The sequence below is a fragment of the Ambystoma mexicanum genome, chromosome 2p, assembly GCF_040938575.1.
Source record: "Ambystoma mexicanum isolate Mex_15411 chromosome 2p, UKY_AmexF1_1, whole genome shotgun sequence".
Lineage (NCBI taxonomy): Eukaryota > Metazoa > Chordata > Amphibia > Caudata > Ambystomatidae > Ambystoma > Ambystoma mexicanum.
In genome coordinates, this window is record NC_090923.1 from 160,165,399 (window position 1) to 160,180,803 (window position 15,405).

General features: G+C 44.6%; 1 protein-coding gene across 1 annotated transcript in view; it reads left to right on the plus strand.

Moving 5' to 3' along the window:
• C2PH3orf20 (chromosome 2p C3orf20 homolog) overlaps nucleotides 1-15,405 on the plus strand; it is a 746,030-nt gene that overhangs the window by 435,538 nt on the left and 295,087 nt on the right. The window contains exon 10 of the mRNA XM_069643014.1: nucleotides 13,134-13,259. Within this exon, the coding sequence (XP_069499115.1) occupies nucleotides 13,134-13,259 (126 nt within the window). The remainder of the gene's footprint in view (nucleotides 1-13,133; nucleotides 13,260-15,405) is intronic.

Sequence of the window (15,405 nt, forward strand, 5' to 3'; positions counted from 1 at the left end):
AACCAAGTACTAAGGTTCCAGTCTCCTACAGGGATATGGATTTCAGAACTGAGAGTGTGTGAATTCTGAATTGCTTTAAAAATTGTTGGCGAAGAATCTGGTACGAAAACACAACAAGCGGACCCCACTAATTTACATACTCCACCTCGTTCGGCTAAAATGACATCTAATGCCATTCGATTTTGAAGTGCTACCAATCTTATCGCCTTTTGCTCCAAGGTCATATTGTAAAGTATGTCCGTGGTCCGGTTGATCGTTTTCTCCAACACCCTCGCTAATCCCCTAATGTTTTCTGAATTTGCTATTTGTCCCCAAAAGGGCACTACTGATTTGGCTATATCCCCGAACACTTGTCCAGGGGTGTCTCCATTACTATCCCGTCGCGGGCGAGCCTTAGATACCTCTAAGGTACTGGCTATAAATACACCTGGTAACAATATCCCTAAATAACAAGTCCCCTGCCAATCATTGGGCAACCAGGGAAAAGCTAAACTACCACAAACAAAATAAACGGGTCCCCCTACATACAAAGGCCTATTTTCCCCAGTCAAATTTACAGTATTTACACAAGGCTCGAAGTCTCCCATTGGCCTAGTGCCATTTCTTTGTACACAGAAGGGAACTGAATCAGGACTATGATTCACAGAATAAGAAGGAGGCATGGCATCCTTATTGCCTATCGGAGCCATCTTAAAAGAAACTAGATTTTGGAAAGGAAAAGATAGTTTATCAGACGGCCTAATAGAAGCGACGTTAGGTTTACTTCTATTTGCGAAAAGCGAGCATCCCAGGGGAGTCAATTCACGTTTTTCAAATTCATTCAAATTAGTCCCATCGAAGTTCGCTGAGATGCTATCATTCCATCGGCCAAAGAAGAGTGCTCTAAGAGAGGCATAGCAAGAAGTTGTTAAAGGTAAGGGATGTATATACCATCCCAGTCCCTTGTTCCCATGTTGTGGTAAGTGAGTGCAGATCCAACAATTACTCTTATTAAAAATAGCATGCGTAGCATTCATCACTATCATCAAAGTGTTATTATGATATTTCTGTCTATGCCGAGAGTCCCTAGGGGACAGAGTGTGAAGGTGTACAGAGGGAGTCAAAACAGTTGGTACGATTTTGGTCGGTAACAGAGGCTTCAAAGGATAAATTTCTTCAAAATACCAAAGTCCCACGGCAGCAGTTGCAAAAGTAACAATAATCAGAACGAGAACACAACAGTACGTTTTCGGGGCCCAGGCACATTGTTCATTGTTCGATTTGGTCACCTCTTTATCTAATAGTTCAATACGGGGAGCAGCGGTGAAGGCGGCAGGCATCATGGTCATCCCGATCGACGGCCCCAATGTTCGTTGCTGGCGGCACTTCGGCCGCGCGATTTCTTTAGTCCTTCCCAACCCTAGCCAACAGAACCCTCTTTTTCTTTTGTTCGAAAAAAAGAAAGACAACAGTACTTCAATCACTCTTTTCCTTCCAGATGCACGATACTCGTGCCGTAGTTCTATTTTCGTGGTCAAAGGTTGTACCTGATGGTACCCAAGTTTGTTGAATCCAAAAGCAAAGTATCGTCGGTCCCTGAGGGGAGCATCGTGTCGGTGGCGACGGAAGTCGCAGAGCTCGAAACAAGATTTTCCGGAAGTGATTGATCAAGAGAGTGCAGAGACAAAATGGACGGCTCCCCGAGCTCCTCAGGCTCAGAGAATTTCTCCGACGCACTCACAATGCTGCCTGCTACTCCGAGATCAGAGATTGTAGCACCAGCGAGGGGTTCTGTTTCTTCTGTAGCGTGTGGCGTCGGGTGAGGGATCTTCTTAACGTGCGTTGCATGTATCCAGTTCTTCTTTCCTGCCACCCGCACTGCCGTCCTGGTGACCAATAATACCTGGTAGGGTCCGCGCCAGCGAGGCGCAAGACAGGAAGACCTCTCGTAGGCCTTCACCAGGATCCAGCTACCGGGTGGTATATCGTGTCCTGGGCCTGTAAACCGTACAGGTAAGGCAGCATTCACCTGGTGGTAAATGAAATACAGATTTTTAGTCAATTGATTACAGTAATCTATGAGCAATACATTATCCACATCACTCAGGGCTTTAGGTTTAGGGAGACCCCAGATATTAGCAGGCCTTCCCATTACCACCTCGAACGGAGAGAGCCCAGTTCTAGTCTGGGGTGTGGTGCGCATAGCTAACAACACAATAGGTAAAGCGTCGGGCCATTTTAGCTTAGTGTCGGCACATGTTTTTGCAAGCTTGTTTTTCAGAATACCGTTGTGTCTCTCTACCAACCCCGCACTTTGAGGGTGCCTAGCTGAATGAAAACGTTTCTCAATCCCTAGGGCAACACATATTTGCAACATTACGGCTGCGATGAAATGGGGGCCGTGGTCCGACCAAATTATCCTCGGGAGCCCAAATCGAGGGAAGTACTCTTTCACCAGGATCTTTGCGGTGGTCATAGCGGTAGCATCTTTGACAGGGAAAGCCTCGACCCATTTGCTAAAAGCACAAATGATGACAAGAACATATTTCAAGTTATTACATCGCTCCATTTCAATAAAATCAAGGTGAATGGTTTCAAAGGGGACAGAGGGGGGCCCGAAACTTCCCCTTGGAGTCACTGTCCCTTTACCCACATTGTGCTGCAGGCAAATCATGCAATTCTGAACATGTCTCTTTGCAGTTTCCAAAATTTTATCATTCACCCAAACCTGCTGTAATATCTTCGTATTGCTGGGCACACACATGCGTTGGACCGTGTGCCATTGTAACCATTGCTAACACATAAGAATCAGGAAGCAACCATTTCCCGTTGGATGCGTCCACCCAACACCCTTCATCATCCAATTTTCCCATGCCTTCAGCCCACTTCCTAGACTCTTCAACTGAGGCATCAGTCTGCATGTCTCGCACAGACCCAATGCCTTCATCTACTATACAAACATCTCTCACTTCCCTTGAGGTGTACATGTCTGTGCTAAGGTCTGTGGCTGTTTGTCTAGCTATCAAATCTGCAAAAGCATTTCCTCTGCCCACATTGTCTATGACCTTGCGATGTGCTGCACATTTCATGATCGCTAATTGTTCAGGGAGTGAGAGCGCTGAAAGTAGTTGTACTATTAAGGGACCATGCTGAATCTTGGTCCCATGTGAGGTCAGAAACCCTCTTTCCGACCACAGTTTTCCGAAGTTGTGAGCCACCCCAAAGGCGTACTGGTTATCCGTATAAATATTGACTCTATGCCCTTGGGAGAGCTCACAAGCGCGGGTCAACGCTATAATCTCTGCGGCCTGCGCTGAGTTATGCGGAATCCTTTTAGTTTCAACAATCTTGTTCAAAGTAGTAACTGCATAAGCAGCTGTAGATGTGCCATTCGGAAGTTTGAAGCAGGAGCCATCGCAAAACAGCTCCCCTTCCGCATTCTCCAAAGGAGTATCTGAGAGGTCTATCCTGCCCTTTGTTTCTTGTTCGGTGGCATACAGGCAGTCATGTGATCCTTCATCACCGCAAACAATATTTTGCGGGAGAGGTAAGAGTTCAGCCGGATTGAGAACACAACACCTTTTAATTTGGATATGAGGAGCAAATAGGACCAATTCGTACCTTGTCAACCGGGCAGAGGTAAGGTGTTGCGTTTGAGTTTTATTCAATAGAATATCAACAGAGTGAGGTACCATCAGAATTAAATCGTGCCCTAGGACCATCCCCTCACTCTGTTTTACAGACGCAGCTGCAGCAGCAACAGCGCGCAGACATCGCGGCAAAGCACATGCAACAGGATCGAGGGCGGAGGAATAATAGCCGCACGGCCTATTCTTCCCTCCATGTTCCTGTGTTAACACAGACAAAGCACATCCATCACATTCATGCACAAACAACACAAAGGCCTTATCGTAATTTGGTGTACCCAGAACCGGTGCTGAACACAGCGCGGTTTTGAGAAGCTCAAATGATCGTTGATGTTCCGATTCCCATGGCAGTGGCAGAGAAATGCCCTTCTTCGTCAAAGCCAACATCGGTTTTACCACTAGGGCAAAATTCGGGATCCACAGTCTACAGTAGGATGCCATCCCTATCAGGGCTCTGACTTCCTTCTGTGTTTTTGGGACAGACATGCCAGAAATGTGTTTTATTCGTTCAGGTGTCAATCTTCTCCCCTCCTTTGACAGGAGGTAGCCTAAATAGGCAACCTCCTGGCAACAATATTGGAATTTTTTAAGTGAAGCTTTGTGACCATTTTCAGCTAAATGAACAAGCAACAATATAGTGCCTTCCTTACAAGCTTTCTCAGAGTCTGCAGCCAAGAGCAAATCGTCTACATATTGAAGCAGCGTGCAAGTAGGTGGCAATTCAAGGGTGTCGAGCTGCTCCTTTAAGGCTCTACTATAGATACTAGCACTTTCAGTATACCCTTGAGGTGCCCTTGTGAATGTAAACGAGCGTCCCCCCAAGGTGAACGCGAACAAATACCTGCTCTCCTCATGTATCGGAATACTAAAGAAGGCGTTTTTCAAATCTACGACACTAAAGTGTGTAGCCGTAGCAGGGATCATTGTTAAGATCGTTGTTACATCAGGCACGATTGGAAATTGTGGGGCTACCACCCGGTTAATAGCACGAAGATCTATTATAAACCGGTACGGAATTGCATTGTCGCCTTTCTTATATACTGGCAAGATCGGGCTATTACATAAGCTACCTGTAATCTCTTCGATCACTCCACGATGTACAAAATCGGAGACAATGCATTTCAGAGCACGCTCACCTTCAATTGAAATTTTATATTGCGGAATGCGCGGTAGCTTAACCCCATGTTTCAAGACTATCTTAACAGGCTCGATGTGCAATATCCCAACATCATTGTCGTCTATTGCCCACAAACATTCCGGGACAATGTCAAACTCGGGAGGTAGAGGTCGGGTCAAGTACTGGGAGTTAAAGGGTTGCTGTGGTGAAACTGTTAATCTTATTCCGTCAGGGGAACAATGAATCACTGCATTTAGTTTCTTTAACAAATTCAACCCTAGCAAATTTTCTCCGCAGTTTGAAGTAAGAAGAAAAGGGCACTGGTCTGTGAAAGGACCCAAAGAAACAGATACCGGCGCAGAAACCGGACAAACAGTTGGTATACCAGAGAACCCTATAGAAAAGTTTGTTTGCTCTGACAGTGGGATGTTTGGAACCCTAGAATGGTCAATGGAGCACTTTTGTGCTCCAGTGTCAATCAAGAACTGGTGTTTCCTATTCCCCACCAATAATTCAACGTAGGGGCCCTTCTGAATAACTGGAATAGGTAAAGGTTCCAAACGCTGCTTCGGGCAATCCTAGTAAGGCAGAACTTCGTCAAAGGGAAGTTCTTCAGAAAGATAGGCAGCAGAGGGGTGATCAAATATATTTCTCGAGTCCATACTCGGAGTCTGATTTTCCAGTGAAAAAGGTTGTTGTGGATCTTGTAGAAGTTGACCCCTATCAGGGCCCCCCGCTCCGGGGCGGCCCCTTGGTCGCCTACCCATACCTCCAAATGTGCCTCCTGACCTTTGACGAAGGGCAGGGCACTGTGCTCGCCAGTGACCTTCCTGGCGGCAATAAGCACACTGATTAATATTTATAGAATTCAGAGGAGTATTTTCTCTTGGAATGTACTGACCTCTAGTCTGTGTCGTACCTCCTCTGGGGTTTCTGACAATTTGCTGCAACAATACCTTAGTCTTCAAATCGCCCCTTCTTTTTTCGATTTTCTCTTTTTCATTATTAACCCGATTCTCATAATACTGAGCCATATGCAAAACCTCTTACTGAGATTTTGCCTGCCAAGCGCTCTCTGAGGACATAATTTGTGACTGGATGTCGGGCAACAATCCACGTACAAATTTGTCCACAAACAACCTCTTCCCCGACTCTGTGCCTAAATCCTGTCCACTGAAGTCAGAGAACACCTGTTCAAATCTATTAAAAAATTCAGTAGTACCTTCAGTTTTCCCTTGGACGCAGGCCGTAAGCTTGTCCCAAATAATCCTTTTTTCTGGGATTATAGTTTTTAGTTTAGCAACTATTCTATCGGGTAAGGTAAGTATTACCTGGGGTGGTTTCTCACCAGCTGGCCGTTCCCCATCTATTCTAATCAGATTTACCCATGTATCCCCAAGCCTCGGCACATCATCTACTGTCCGTATCTGTTTCCATACATCAACTGGCAAAAGCACTGGAAACAATAAGTCCATGTCACTTAAGGTGAACACAGAAGACTGTAAGACGGATTCTATCTCTTTATAAAACCCTGTCGGGTTTTTCCTAATATCAGGGACTGATTGTCTAATCGTGTTCACTTCCTGTCGAGAGAACGGGACGTGAACAAACTGCGATACGTAATGTGCAGGGATATCCACCGCGGGAGTACCAGCCGCCGCGTCGGTGGGGATTTCTGCTTTTGGGACAAGGGTTGGAGGGACCTCTCTCATAGGCAACTGAGATATAGGGACCTCCGACTGCTTACTGAGCAATAGGGCCAAATCGAGCGCTAAAGCAGCTGTAGAAGTGTCGGGCGAAAAAGCTCTTTTACAAATATCTAATAACTCTATGGGGCAACCAACCTTCTTCCTTATACATTCCTCCTGTAAGTGCTGTACCATCACTTGGATTACCTTTCTTTGCATCTCTACCGTGTATTGACTGTATGTGTCATACACCTCATCTGGCGGTATCGATGAATCCGAGATCCATCGAATTGCGTCTTTGGTACAAAGTCGTACTTCCTCAGGTGCTGATCTCCGGCACGAAAGGAACCGTTTCTGTACATATATCCTATCGTCCTCATCATCCTCGTTTTGTAACTTTTCAAAATCCCTCCTAAACTCAAACAACCTATCAACATGTCCACATACTTTCTGCTCCGTATCCCTCGAAAGTGCCAAAGCATTCAGATCTCTCACCCCTTGTGGGAGATCCGAAGTCTGCAATCTACCCCACATTACACCTAAGTGAATCCCCAGTCCTTCAATAAAAACATTTTTCTCGGGAAAATCGAGCAAATTAGATAATGTTGAAAATGCTTCAGTTTGATCACCTTTTTCCATGCAATGCTTAGCCCAAGCGAATAGTTCCTGTTTCCTGCCCGCAGGAACAGTACTACGAGTCACAATTGTTGACCCTGCACCGGGATCTGTTTTAACGAACACAGGACTCCCCGGAATCGAAAGTGTAGGTGGACTTAACAAGGGTGCAGGGGAGAGAGGCAGGGTAATAGACAGAGGAGCGACAACCAAAGAACTAGGAGTAGTAGGCTGCGCAGGGGGAGTAGGAATAGCAACGGGAACAATAGCAGGAACGGGCAAGGTGCCCACAACAGGAGCCTACGGAGGTGGCGCTGAAGAATCAGGCCTCCGTTCGTTCAATATTTTCTCAATAAACTCCTCGGAAACATGGAAATCTTTAGAGGGGTACATTTTCTGGACCCCGAGCGAGAAAGCTCTATCCATTTTCTGGGCTTCTTCTAATCGTTTTTCCTTGTCATACAACAATGCCTTTTCAGCATTTGTTTTATGACGACGTGCATGTTTATCCCTACTTTTAAGCTGCTGCAATGCTTCCTTTTTCCAATTTTGTAACACATCAAAGGCTGCTGGCCTAGCCTTTTTCTTAAGCAAGATCGATTCTAAGTATTCAATACGGGGGATCTCAAAACTACCATTGATTGGCCACTGAAATTCAGAGGCATTTCTGGTCTGTCTGTGCCAAATATCATTAAATACAATACTACCAATGCCATACTTACAGTACATAGTACACGCCGGCGACCCCTCCTGTGGTGCCGGACGGCTAAATTCAAAAGATTGTCGATCGCTGCGGAACAGAGCCCTAAAGCAGCTAGACAATTTCCCAGGCATTTCTCAAAGAATTGGTGTTACCTGGTCCAATAATTGTGTCTGCAGATACAATACGCCAAATTGTCAGGGTTAAATTAAGAGCCGGGTCACGACTGCACTTGACCAAACCTAAGGAGGACCGTACGGTTTACAAAGGACTTCAACTAACGAATTTTTACCTGCGTTCGGTGGTTTCGGCAAATCTGCCCGCCTCGGATTTGGACCCTCGTCAAGATGCCGTGTCAGACCGCACGACTATCGCCCAAGGATCGGATCGTGCAGCGCTGCCGAGGTATCGCGTCTCGATCGGTCGGGCCCGCAGAATCACACCGTCCGATCCCGATTCGATAGTCTGCGTCAACCTTCAATGATCCGGCATCAATCTTGAGGGTCCCTATTCGGGCGCCAACTGTGGAAACAGAGAAATTGATATGAGGCCGGGAAGCCCAAGAGGAAACACACCAACACAGGTTACAAAGGACATACAAAGCGCTTTATTTCAAAGTTACAAAGTTACCAAAGTCAATTGACATTCGAATAGCTATTCGGCCCTCTGACTAACACGCGAACCTTCAACGTAAGGTTCGCACTGAAAGTGGTAGAGACCGATCATCGGGATGCTTGGGTTTTTATACGTTTTGTCCTGCATTGGCCAGCCCTCTCGCAAGTTAACCATTCTTGGAACTGTGGCTAGGGTTCGTAGCCAGGTCAAACACACAATTTACATAATTTGATCAGTTCCACTGATACAGTTATATATTTACACACAGGTTAAAGAGAGGACAAGGTCTTAGTTCGTGACCCTAACAAGTAGCCTGCGGACATATTATTTATTCACGTGTGCGGAGGTCACCATGGCCGGAGTCTTACTCAAGATGTCATTCGGCCTCCATTTTGTGATTCAGGGTGACTTCCACACTGCAAGAGTACCTAAAATGGTGGCTAGATCAAAGATGGCGGCTTACACAATACAATAAGGTCAAGACCTTGCCGCGGAACCTATGTACATAGTATTCTTTAGACAACTTGGCGTAGGCCAACATACATTCAAACAATGCGATTGGGGTCACAATATTATATCGATTTCCATACTCTGAGTGTTTGTTCCCTTTTATCACTAGCTGCATTAGTATTGGTATCAGCTTTTCCATTAACTGCATCTGAAATACCATCTATCCTCCCTCCTCCTCATCGGAGAACAATTGTTCATCCGATACTCCTGTTATTGTCAGTGTAGTGTCGATGCATAGCAGTGTGTGCCATTCCATGTTGTCATTATCTGTCCCACACAGGATCACCATGTCTTTACATATCCTCTAGTTGTAGTACGACTGTTGTCCCCTTTATGTCTTCCTTCTGGCACTGTGGTCTGAACAGAATTCAGAGGCCAATCTAAACATCTTCCCCTGTATCCCCAGGACCCAACCTAGCAAGATCTCGACCACATACAGGAACAGGCTTGGGTACAAGGGCTGTGCTTGCAGAGTGCTCTGTGCGTGCACCACCAAGAGGAGTGTGGCCACGCGTGTGTAATATATACCTGGCATGGTGCATACCATCCCTTTCTCTGTGAATGATATTGTTGCATTCATCATACTGAGCAAATCTTTCCCTAGTATATTGATAGGTGTGTCTTTAGAATAAAGTAGTGGTGCTACAATTTGTTGCGTCAAAATTTTTAGTGGTAAATCTTTTGTAACTGGAACTGTGACCACCGCACCAGAGAAGCTATGCATATCCATCACCTTGTTTGATCATGGGAAGACCCCCTTCCTGATGCAGGATTTGCTTGCTGCTGTATCTATAAGAAAAGGAACACTCTATTTGTCCTATTTTCGCTGCCACCTCGGGTTTCTCTTTGGAGTCATCAGTTACCGCTAGATCTGGACACACTCAGGCTCCCCTATTGTTGCATGTTGTTTAGTGGGAAAGGAATTTCCCCTGCGACTCTGACCCCGATATGGTGGCACACAGTGTTCTGTCCTAGCACCACTGCAGTCCTTGCCACCACTGCTGGAGGTTGTGTCACTGCTTGCGCTATTTTCCCACCATCCAATATTTCTCTGTCTATCTGCGTCCCACCCTGCTTTGTGGGTATCGGTGCTTGTTGTGGTTGTGCATAGAGATGCTGTATCTGCTGCCATTGTGGATTTACTGTGCTGTACCCCTGTTGTTGTGCCACTTGTATCACATGTGGCAGAGCTTGCTGCACCAAAGGACAGGTAGGCACTACGTGCCCCATGTTCTGGCATATATAACATGGACCGAGCACTCTATACCCTGACCATCTATCTCCCACCCTCCTCCTCGCCGCTGGTATCTTCTTCCCATAGAAAAAAAAACCATTCATGTAATTCCCCTGTGGTTGTGTTCCCCGTTGTAGTGTGTATTGCGGCTGCATGTAGCTCCCTTGCTGCCATATGTTCCATGCGGAAAACCCTCCCTGTGGTGAAGGTGCCACTGCTGCAGCTGCTGGCATGAGCAATTTCCCTTCCATTGTGCATTTTGCCAGTTTCTTTTGCAACAGTTTTTTTTCGGCTTTGGCAGCCTTTTCTGCCGTCTGTCTCTCACTTTCCTGTTCTCATTTGCAATAATGTACTATTGTTGCTTGTATTTCAATCCAGCCCTTGGCCTCAATGCCCACAATCCTATCTAGGGATGTATGTACTTCTGTCAGCAATCCTTTCATCAATATGTGATAGAATAACGGTATGCATTCATCCCAGGACCTTTGTTTCTCTTGTGTCCATAAGTCTTGCACACTCACTTTATATAGTCTGCTGGGTCATCGTTGTTTTTCATTTTATGGGCAATTACTGTCCCCAGGCCTTAACTGTTAGGATACATACTTCTTAGAACCTCCCAGATGTGTGCTTAACAGTTGTTAAATGGAGCCCTGTCATGATCATTTGTGCTTAATTGTACCCCTTCGTAACCTGCCTGGTTCCATATTTTGTCTGACTGCTCACCTATGGTCGCAGCAAATAAACTTTTCATGTCCCAGATCGCTAATGTCACCACCGCCATCTTTTTCTCCAGTGCCGGCATATTTCACATGGGCCGAACACTCTATACCCTGATCCTCTATCGCCCCCTCATCCTCGCTGCTTGTATCCTCGTCCCATAGGAAAACATCCCCCATTCATGTTATTCCTTTGTGGTTGTGTTCCCCATTGTGGCATGTATTGCGGCTGCATCTAGCTCCCTTGCTGCCATATGTTTCATGCAGAAAAACCCTCCCTGTAGTGCAGGTGCCACTTACTACAGAAAGGGCGAGGGAAAGAGCACAATGTGCCATGGCAGACAACAGCCCGAGACAACCTAATATGCAGCCTGCCCTCCTTTGTGGAAGGGGCCCGTAAATGCACACAGGCACTGGAGAAAAAGGTGGTGGGGTGACAGTAGCGATCAGGGGCACGAAAGGCTTATTCGCTACGATCATAGGAGAGCAGTCAGACGAAATATTGAACCAGACAGGTTACAAAGGGGTACAATTAAGCACAAATGATCATGACGGGGCTCCACTTAACAACTGTTGAGCGCACATCTGGACGACCTAAGAAGTATGTATCCTGACAGTTATGGCCTGGGGACAGTAATGGTCCATAAAATGAAAAACAACGATGACCCGGCACACTATATAAAGTGAGTGCAAGACTTATGGACATAAGAGAAACGAAGGTCCTGGGATGAATGCATAACGTTATTCTATCACATATTGATTAAAGGTTTGCAGACAGAAGTACACACATCCCTAGATAGGATTGTGGGCATTGAAGCTAAGGTCTGGCCTGAAATACAAGCAACGATAGTGCATTATTGCAAACAAGAACAGGAAAGTGAGAGACAGGCATCAGATAAGGCTGCCAAAGCAGAAAATAAACTGGTACAAAAGAAACTGGCAAAATGCATAATGGAAGGGGAAATGCTCTTCCCGTATGCCGCAGCCTTTCATGCAGATATTGCAACTTCACATTAAATAACAACAGAACAGAAAGACATCTCAGGTTTTCATTTAGAGACAACTTGGCAAGCTCTAGGATGGGTATGATGACGTGGAGATGTTACATATAACTGCATCAGCCTAGACGCTACCCCCTTAGCAGAAAGTGTCAGCATTGTGATGCTGTATATTGCGAGACGAAGCCTAGCAGTGCGATGAATGCTAGGCTACTGCAGCTGCTAGTGGTGAAGTGGTTGGCAGCATTCCTTGTGACCCAACGAAAGCTGCATGGTGCTGAGACTAGTGGTATGGCTGCTGGCTGCATTCTTACAGGTGGAGGATTTGATCTGGGTCTCCTTTTATCCACAGCTAAAGTTACTGCAGGCCCTACAATCTAACATTATGAGCGCTGCGCTTATGCCCCACGGCATACCTCTGCACTAGTAGTTATAATCAACAGCACATTGATTATAACAACTTATATAACATCTATGTGCTAGCACTTTTAATTCAGATTCCTACCTTTCTCCTTCCTTCCTTCCTTCCTTCCTTCCTTCCTTCCTTCCTTCCTTCCTTCCTTCCTTCCTTCCTTCCTTCCTTCCTTCCTTCCTTCCTTCCTTCCTTCCTTCCTTCCTTCCTTCCTTCCTTCCTTCCTTCCTTCCTTCCTTCCTTCCTTCCTTCCTTCCTTCCTTCCCTTCTCTTCCTGCACTATTGTATTACTAGGATTTAGACTGTCTCTAAGTGCTCTCATATTATAGTAAATAAAAGACATTGGGCCTCATTCGGAGTGTGGCTGTCTGGACACAAGGGTGCCAGTAAGGTCACGAGTCTGCCTGTAGGGGCCATAGAGCTCGGCAGGAGCGGTTAGCAATGGTGCCGGTGCTTCCGTCTCCCCACTCCCATGGAGTCCTATGGGACTCCACGGGAATGGGGAGTTACCGAATCTGCCGCCTGACTTCCCGCTCCGCCGGGTCTTGTAATGTCCCGGTGGCACTGGGAAGTCAGGCGGCGGATTCAGTGTTTATGGGTCGGTAGCACCAGCGGGTTACTGCTGACCTCAGAATGAGGCCCATTAGGTATAGGCACACAAAGGGGATTTGACTATGGGGCTGTGGAACGCTCAATTGGAGAAACCCGGATTAAAACTATTCTGTCTACAGTTGTCTGGCTGACAATGTAACCATTAGAACCCATGTTCTTATTTCTTCCGCCTGTGTGACTATGTTTATAGATGGAGAAATGTACCACTGACTGAGCTCTGATGCATAGCTGCCAACGTTGCAGCTCAGTGTACCGGCACTTAACTGACTTCTCTGCCCATTCCTTCGTAGATCAATGCAAACCTACTACTCCATATTGAAGGTACTGGCTTGATGACACTTCTGTTTACCAGTCCAGATGACTCTGTCAGTGAACTGCCGTTGTCAACGCATTACTCAAAGTTTGGTGCCCATGCGGTAAGAGGCCTTGCACTTTGTTTAAGAGTTTTGGGAGGCCATGGGTGAAATTGTCAATATCTAGAGCAATATCTAGAGCAGCTTTGGCATCTGGCCAGGCTTTGCTACAGAGATTCAGCCCTTGTGTTTTCCATGTGACTTTGGTTAATATATTCTTAGGCTGGAATAGAGTTCACCTAAAAGAATGAAGTGCTTATGCTATACGTACCACATGGCCCACAATGAAAGGCCCCCCTGGCCTGACCTTGATTTAGAGAGAAACCTGAAATTGTCCAAGATTTGGCCTCATCTAATTGTGGGTTTATGCAAGGGTGCTAATTATGTTCTTGATGTATAGTGCTGCTATTTAAAATGTCACACTGCGGGTTTCTTTAATGCAGATTAAAGCAATGACCTCCTATAGAAATGTAATTCATTGACTTAATTTAGAAATACTTCAACGTGTAGATTATGGAAAGAAAAACGAAATTGTGTGCAATTTTAATATTATCTTTTGTTGCAGGGTTTATCCTTTTTTTGGCAAAATAATGCAAATCCAGTCTTTTTACCACTCAAATCTCACCTAGATTTATTTGACTGAACATGTATTACAGAATTGTGTTCTGTAAAGTACAGGGAGTAGGTGTGGGTGAAGTAATATTGGTGTGGGAGAAGGTGCACGAGTGGGTGGGATTCTAGTGACAGGTGCAAGAGGAACACACTCACCCATTCAGTTAAAACAAAAACATAACAAAGTTGCGGTAAGAAAACAGTGGTAAAAAATGATGTGTTAAACAAACGTGGAACCAAAAAACCCATCCGACCCTTTGCATATAGTGAACTTTATACAAAATAGAACATGTTTTTTCATTTGATGGAGTGTGAACAGAAACAGTTCTATGCATAATATTCAATTAAAAACAATTGCAAAATAAGGAACAAAAAATATCTGTATTCTCTTTCTTTAAACATTAATTTTCCCTACAGTCTTTTCCTGCTCTTTATTTATTCATGTACTAATTCTACTTTGAGGAAGACTTGGCAACGATTTAGGCCATCAATATAGTTTGGGCCTTCCAGTGTACGTTCTCTTCTTCTTTTTTTCACCTTTTCATTTTCTGTTTTCCAAGGATACTGTCCCCTGGCTGTATGTTATTTAATGTCTTAACTGTTGTTCATTATTTAATTTTTGACTAACAGAATGTGTAAATGCAATTTCAGCAACGATGTATACACTATAAACAAGTATTTGAACCATTGGAGATCATTAAACAATTATTTGAACCATTAATTATATTTTGTTTTTTGTGTTCTAATTCTGCGTCAGATACACAGAGCAGGATACCAGGTTAGGATACCCATCCATATAGAAATACATTTAACTGAGAAGGACATTCAAGAAAACTCAATGGTGGAACACTTCATGTTATGTACACCATATAACACATCAACATATTATATACCTGTCAGACCCACAGTAAAATGAGTTAACACATTTTTGCATATTATATCTTTTATATCAATGTCGGTTTTGCTTGTTTTCTGTTATTTGTTTTCTTTCTCTCACTTGTGTCTTTCTTTTATTTCTACACTTTTATATTTGTGCATTCTCTGAAAACTACGTCTCTTTTAAAGCAGTGGGTAAAAAAATAGACTCATGGTACCTAGTCATGAAAGGGGCTGTATATACTTGAAGGACCTTTTGGTGACAACATTTCACCAAAAATGGCAGGAAAATATGATGTGGCAGCAGTGTCAGCAGACATAACAGTAAAAAAAACAGAGCAACCGGTACTCTATCTGAATAATGGGTTAATACATGTGTTTCTGGATGAGACAGGCAGAGAACGAATATCCACCTAAAAGAAATATTTCCGAAAAATGCATCTTATTCGTTCCAATCACACCTCTCCTCAACTTAGGAAAACTGTATCATATTGTATTCAATTGGTAAACAATTAGTAAACACATATCGTAAAAACCTGGAACACATACATATTTGTGGAGTACAAAAAACTATTATTGTTCATGTGTTAACACATTATTATTGGGAGATTGTATATATGTTTATATGAAAGTGAAACACCCTAAACTTAAAGGGAAATACAGGCTGTGAGAATGCAAAAAATGTGAGGGTTTCTGTCATTTTAATGCGGGTATTGTTGTT